General features: G+C 40.0%; 1 protein-coding gene across 4 annotated transcripts in view; it reads right to left on the reverse strand.

Moving 5' to 3' along the window:
* Nucleotides 1-176: 176 nt before the first annotated feature.
* The window catches only part of TRIM36 (tripartite motif containing 36), a 19,627-nt gene continuing 14,430 nt past the window's right edge, over nucleotides 177-5,373 (reverse strand). For all 4 annotated transcript variants that reach the window (XM_010726237.3, XM_019610723.1, XM_019610722.1 and 1 more), the window contains 5 exons: nucleotides 4,921-5,016; nucleotides 3,094-3,347; nucleotides 2,355-2,479; nucleotides 1,520-1,813; nucleotides 177-1,259 (listed from right to left, as the gene is read on the reverse strand). In XM_010726237.3, coding sequence (XP_010724539.2) covers nucleotides 958-1,259; nucleotides 1,520-1,813; nucleotides 2,355-2,479; nucleotides 3,094-3,347; nucleotides 4,921-5,016 — 1,071 coding nt within the window. In that variant the 3' untranslated portion in view covers nucleotides 177-957. The remainder of the gene's footprint in view (nucleotides 1,260-1,519; nucleotides 1,814-2,354; nucleotides 2,480-3,093; nucleotides 3,348-4,920; nucleotides 5,017-5,373) is intronic.

The raw sequence follows: 5,373 nt of genomic DNA on the forward strand, positions 1-5,373 counted from the left end.
GAACTAATGAGGGTGAGACAACAGAAGGTTTTGCTAACAAGCCATTAAGTTCCAAGTTTATCTGAATCTACTTTTGCTACGTAATGATGAATGAACCTACCAGGTACACTAAATTAGGTAACTTGACAGGTAGTTCTGCAAATACGATTTATCATTACAGGCAGGATATATTAACTTTATTTACATAATACTAAGTAACACCAATAAATACACCTCTTGTTCTAAAGAGGTTGCCATGCAACTGCCTTATTACACATCTTAGGACATCACTACGCTGCCTAAGCAACTTAAGACATGAACATTTTTTCAGTTTTGTTACACTGGATAGGAAGAAGCCGATACACCTGTTAAGATATGAAGCTACAGTCTCCAGACAATACCTTCCCAGCCTTCCATTTCTAGATACATTTGAGTTTACTGTAGCTGTAATTGAGAGCTGGAAATTTTGGGGCTGGTTTCTTCACAGTATTCTGACTCTGCTCAGCAGCAATCCAAAAACCACATGCAAGCAACTTGAAATCCATCATGATGCAAGCTACTACACAGACAGACAACTCTGTGAACTCTGTACCTCTGAACAGTTGACAATCTACCATGCTAATGGTCTACCTAATGACAACCAAGAATTGCTTCAGTCTCACAGCTAATGGATTGCTTTCCACCTTCTTGCTTTAACTGATGTATCTCAATGTTTCTCCGAGCTTGACTTCTTTCCAAAAAAGAAAGATAATCGGACCCTGCGTAATTCAAACAGCTCACTACTGAAAGCAGGGAACAAGAAAAGGAATAGGACAACCTGCATATATCTTACTGCTTCAAGCTACTTTCCACTGGTTAGGTTCAAGTTTGTTAAATGAGACTACATTTGCTTTTAAATTGATAAAATAAAATAAAATAAAATAAAATATACCCAACCATCTTCTTGTACAAAACATGTTTCATGCACATGCTTGGAATTTACCTTGGGCTTGTCACATCATGTGTATTGTGGAAAAATTTCTGTATCTTGGTGCTAGAAACAACTCCCACTTTTACCAGGTAAGAATGGGCTTCCACATGAAAAGCCCAGAAGTGCTTCCCTTTGGCAACACCAGTATCACCAATGATGTAATTCAGGGTTGTGTAGCATCCAAACTGCATGCGTTCAGCTCTTAGCAGTAAAGGAAATCCAGCGCTGCTTTCCACAGAGGTTCTTTCTGGGTTCAGCAGGAGACGTTCACTGTTGTACCCACATTTGTCATCAAAAAGAAAGCTAAGAACTGAAAAATAGTATTCCAGGAATTTCCTGTTAGTTAGATATCTTTTGGTTTTCTGTGCTTATATACTGCATCTTTACACTGGCATTAGAAATTCTCACTATGAAAAGCTATTAGGATTCTCATGCACGCTAATAAGCGCGGTATGATAATTAACCTGCTCATTATAGTACTTCTATACATACAGATACAACCAATAATGGGATAGAAGTCTGGGAACTGTAGGTGGTTTCCAGTGCAGGTGGACAGAAGAAACCCAGTACCTGGAGCAGGAGGTGTACGCAAAATAACTTCTTTGCTCCATGAGCTACAGATGGACCCTTTGTATCCTCGAACTCTGAAGGTGTAGCTACTGTCATCATCAAGATCAGATATGACTTTGCTCTTGTTGTAAACTTCAACTTCCTGCCACATCATACTCTCCTCTTCTCTACTACGCTTGCGATACTGAAGAACATACATATCAGCAGAGTCTGTCTTCCCGGAGGATTCCCAACTGATCACAGCTTTGTTATACATTCTGCATTGCTCCTCGTTGATTTCTGGTATTTCAAGACCTGGAAGGCCACAGATTAAGGAGAAAAAAATCCAGAAGTTTAGCTATGCATTGTTTTAGAGTGATCTGTATCAGTCTTTGCTCAGGAGCTTAGCATAAATAATATGACTTGCACAGTTAAAGGTGACATTGCCTGTGTTTCTGCACTCAAATGAATCCCTTAGTTTCTGTTTTTAATTTGAAAGTTGTGCTGTTAATTTGTGCAAGCTGCTGAAAAAAACTAACAGCATTAAAAATGCCCATTTTTTTCTGCACACAAAACAACACACTTCCACTAAGACTTAATTAAGTGTTACTTAACTACAATATTTTAGAAGCCAATGTGAACTGGTACTGAAGTTGATGACATCCCAGCTTGCCTGTCAGAGCAATTAGGTAATGCTGATAGGTAATGCTGTGTCGATCATGTAAGCAGAAAGATCAAATGCAAGTCAGGGTAACTCACTGAGATCTGCAACTCCAGCCCTGCATAAATTCTCACCCTTTCTAGAGAAACTCTTAAAGCTGTAACTCAACGAAGACTTGATGTTCTCACAACTTACCATTGGAATAGAAGGATAAGTCATCAAGGATCACTTCTTGCTTGGTTGTGTCCACCACAAAATCTTCAAAAGAACTTTCAGCTGCTGGCCGGAAGCTCTTCAGAGATTCAGTAGCTTTTTGGATTCTGAAAGCACAGGAGTGTAGGGATGGCAGACAAAAGAAACGGGAATGTATAAATCTACATTTCAAAAAGCAAAAATGCTAGGTTTTACTTACTGAAGTCTCACCTTCCTTACAGGCAGAATTTAAATGCAAAGATTAAAATCCTTACGCACATGAAGGTAAGGACAAGTGAACAAGTAGAAGTTCAAATAGCAGAGTATCTTTAAAGTTTTTTGCATTCTGTTCAAAGAACAAAACAGATGTGAAGTGCTAATGGAGACCAACTATTAAGATCAGAAGTGTAAAGTTGGAAGAGACCTGTTAGATTAACTTGTAAATAGCTGATATAATCACTGTGCAAAGGAATTTGTCAGTGAGCTGAACAGACTGCCCTTACACTGCAATTCTACTAAGCAGGGCTAGATGCTTTAGAAGGACAGAATCCCTTTGGTGTGCTACTTCTGAACACACACTGTACACAGTAATCTCTTCTGAACTGCAGCTGGGCTGGTTATGAGGTTCTGCAATAAAAGGTACTACACCCAGAACACTGCTAGCAAGTGTTAAGATAACCTACTTGACCAGACATCCTGCAGCAGCAGAATCTGCACCTAACCCAGACGATAACTGAGATACCTGACGTGAAGTTGTTTTGCTGTTTGAACAAAACAGGACTGATCAGTTTCTTTAAGGACTTCTTGAGCATATCCTACAAGACCATTATTTTCCAGGAGACCTTGATATTCTTCTGCTTGGGTTCGCAATTTGTCCAGCCTTAAATTCTTAGTCACTTCAATTGCCCTAAGAGCTGCAGACTTCTTCTCCTCCAGGATATTAATTAATTTCTCAAAACTCTGAGATGCCTCTTCTTTAGCTCTTTCCCCATTGCACTAGGAAAGAACAAAATGCATTTTAAACCAGTCTCATAGCTCTGTGTCTGCATAAAGAAACACAGATTTTTTTACAAACTATAACACCAATACAATCATCTGTTTGAAAGACTTACAGCTTTGTTATACTGTTAAAGAACTGAAAAGACAAGTAACACTGCACCCAAGCTAGTATATATTTACTATCTTAACATTGAGAACGAAGAGCAGGAAATTATTTCTCAGATTATGCCCTGAATCATATAGAGCTGTGAGATGTGAGCTCTACCTAAACAGCTCATGGAAAAGCACTATAAAAGCAGGTGGGTCTAAAGCCTTCCTGCCCAAGAGACTTCTCACTGTAAAAGGCTGAGAAGCAAATGTCCTTAATGTCCTTGGTAGGAGATTAGGAGATGCTGGAGGAGGAGACCTTAACAAGGCAAGACACTACTTTTCCAGATGGATTTCCTTGTCTTCTGAGACTATGAAGACCTGTTCAGCAACATCACGAGAACTTACTGGGGGAGGAAGAGATGCTCAACAATGAGTCTTTTGGGCACTGGGAAAGTGAGACACCTGAAGACCCTCCAACCCACTGACCAATTTCCAGCGTATTCTAAACCTCAAAGTGCACTTGAGCAGCTGTAGTGTCATATCTCAGTCTGACAACCTCCTGAGACCCCAGCTCATTTTTGGTACATTCTGAAGAAGGACTGTACATGCTCAGTGGAACTGCACAAATTGTAACTTGAGCTCCTCTTTAGTGGGGGGGACTGTGAGCACATAAAAGTCAAAAGACTGCTAGTTCAGGCACATGTGCTCAGCACCAGAGAAACAACCCTGACTATTGTGACACTGCTGGATCCAAGGGCAGTAATGCAAGGCATATCATCATAGCTCACAGTCAATAAGATACAGACATATAAATCTAAGTATCACAGTGAGATCCAAGCAAACATTTAACTGATTGTTTGGTATTGTTTCATCTTAATTTACCATAGGGGATCTCAAACCTTGTGACCTCTGTATGTTTCCCAGGGTAGCCCAGTGCCATGTTTCAACACCCAACTCCCCTGGAGCAACAGGACCACTTCTGCCTACTACTTCAGATAGATGGACAGATATGATTTGCATACAGGAAAGGGGAGGGCCAAGAGCTCCTGCAATTTCTGTCAGTTTTGCATTTTGCATGCAAAGAATACCCCCACCTCTGTCTTCTACACAGAGTTTTTTATCTTAATTCTGACTTCACTGCAACATCCTCAAAATAATTAAAAAACATAAGCTGTGCATTTCCATTAATACAGAGAGCTTTAAGTCCAATTCATCTATCTTTGATTAAAGTATCAAATAAGCCTTATTTCAAATTTACACTGCAAACCAAAACTTCCCCTTCCCCTGTACATTGCCTAAATTTCCCACACTGTCAGAATGGTTTTAAAGTGAGAAGACTAACACAACTTCTACAGAAATTGTTTCAAATTAACCCTCCAGCCCTCAATATAGCCAGTGAAACACAGTGCTGGAAACAGTTCCAGCCCTTGCTGTGTGCCTCAAGGACTGCCCCTTCACAAAAAGAGCACATCATTATTACCTCTGTTTCTTTTAGCAGCAGACCCAGCTGTGAGATGTGAGCTTTTACTTGGCTTTCCTTACTGATGAGATACTCTATATCTTTTGAAAGCTTTTCCTATTAAAATAGAATAGCAAACAATCAGATCAAGGATTTCCAAACCAAACATATCAACAGCAGGAATAAGTCACTCAGTAAATATTCAGTTTACCTTGTAGCAAGGCTGGCAGACTACTATCAGTTTTGAAAGTCATAGAATCAGAGAATCACCAAGATTGGAAAGACCTTATCTAGTCCAACTGTACACCTATAACCAAAATTTCTTAGTAAAGCATGTCCCTCAGTACAGCATCTAAACATTTCTTGAGCATGTACAGGGATGGTGACTCCACCACCTCCCTGGGCAGAATCACAGAATCACAGAATTGTAGGGGTTGGAAGGGACCTCTAGAGATCATCGAGACCAACCCCCTG

Source organism: Meleagris gallopavo, chromosome Z (assembly GCF_000146605.3).
Source record: "Meleagris gallopavo isolate NT-WF06-2002-E0010 breed Aviagen turkey brand Nicholas breeding stock chromosome Z, Turkey_5.1, whole genome shotgun sequence".
NCBI lineage: Eukaryota > Metazoa > Chordata > Aves > Galliformes > Phasianidae > Meleagris > Meleagris gallopavo.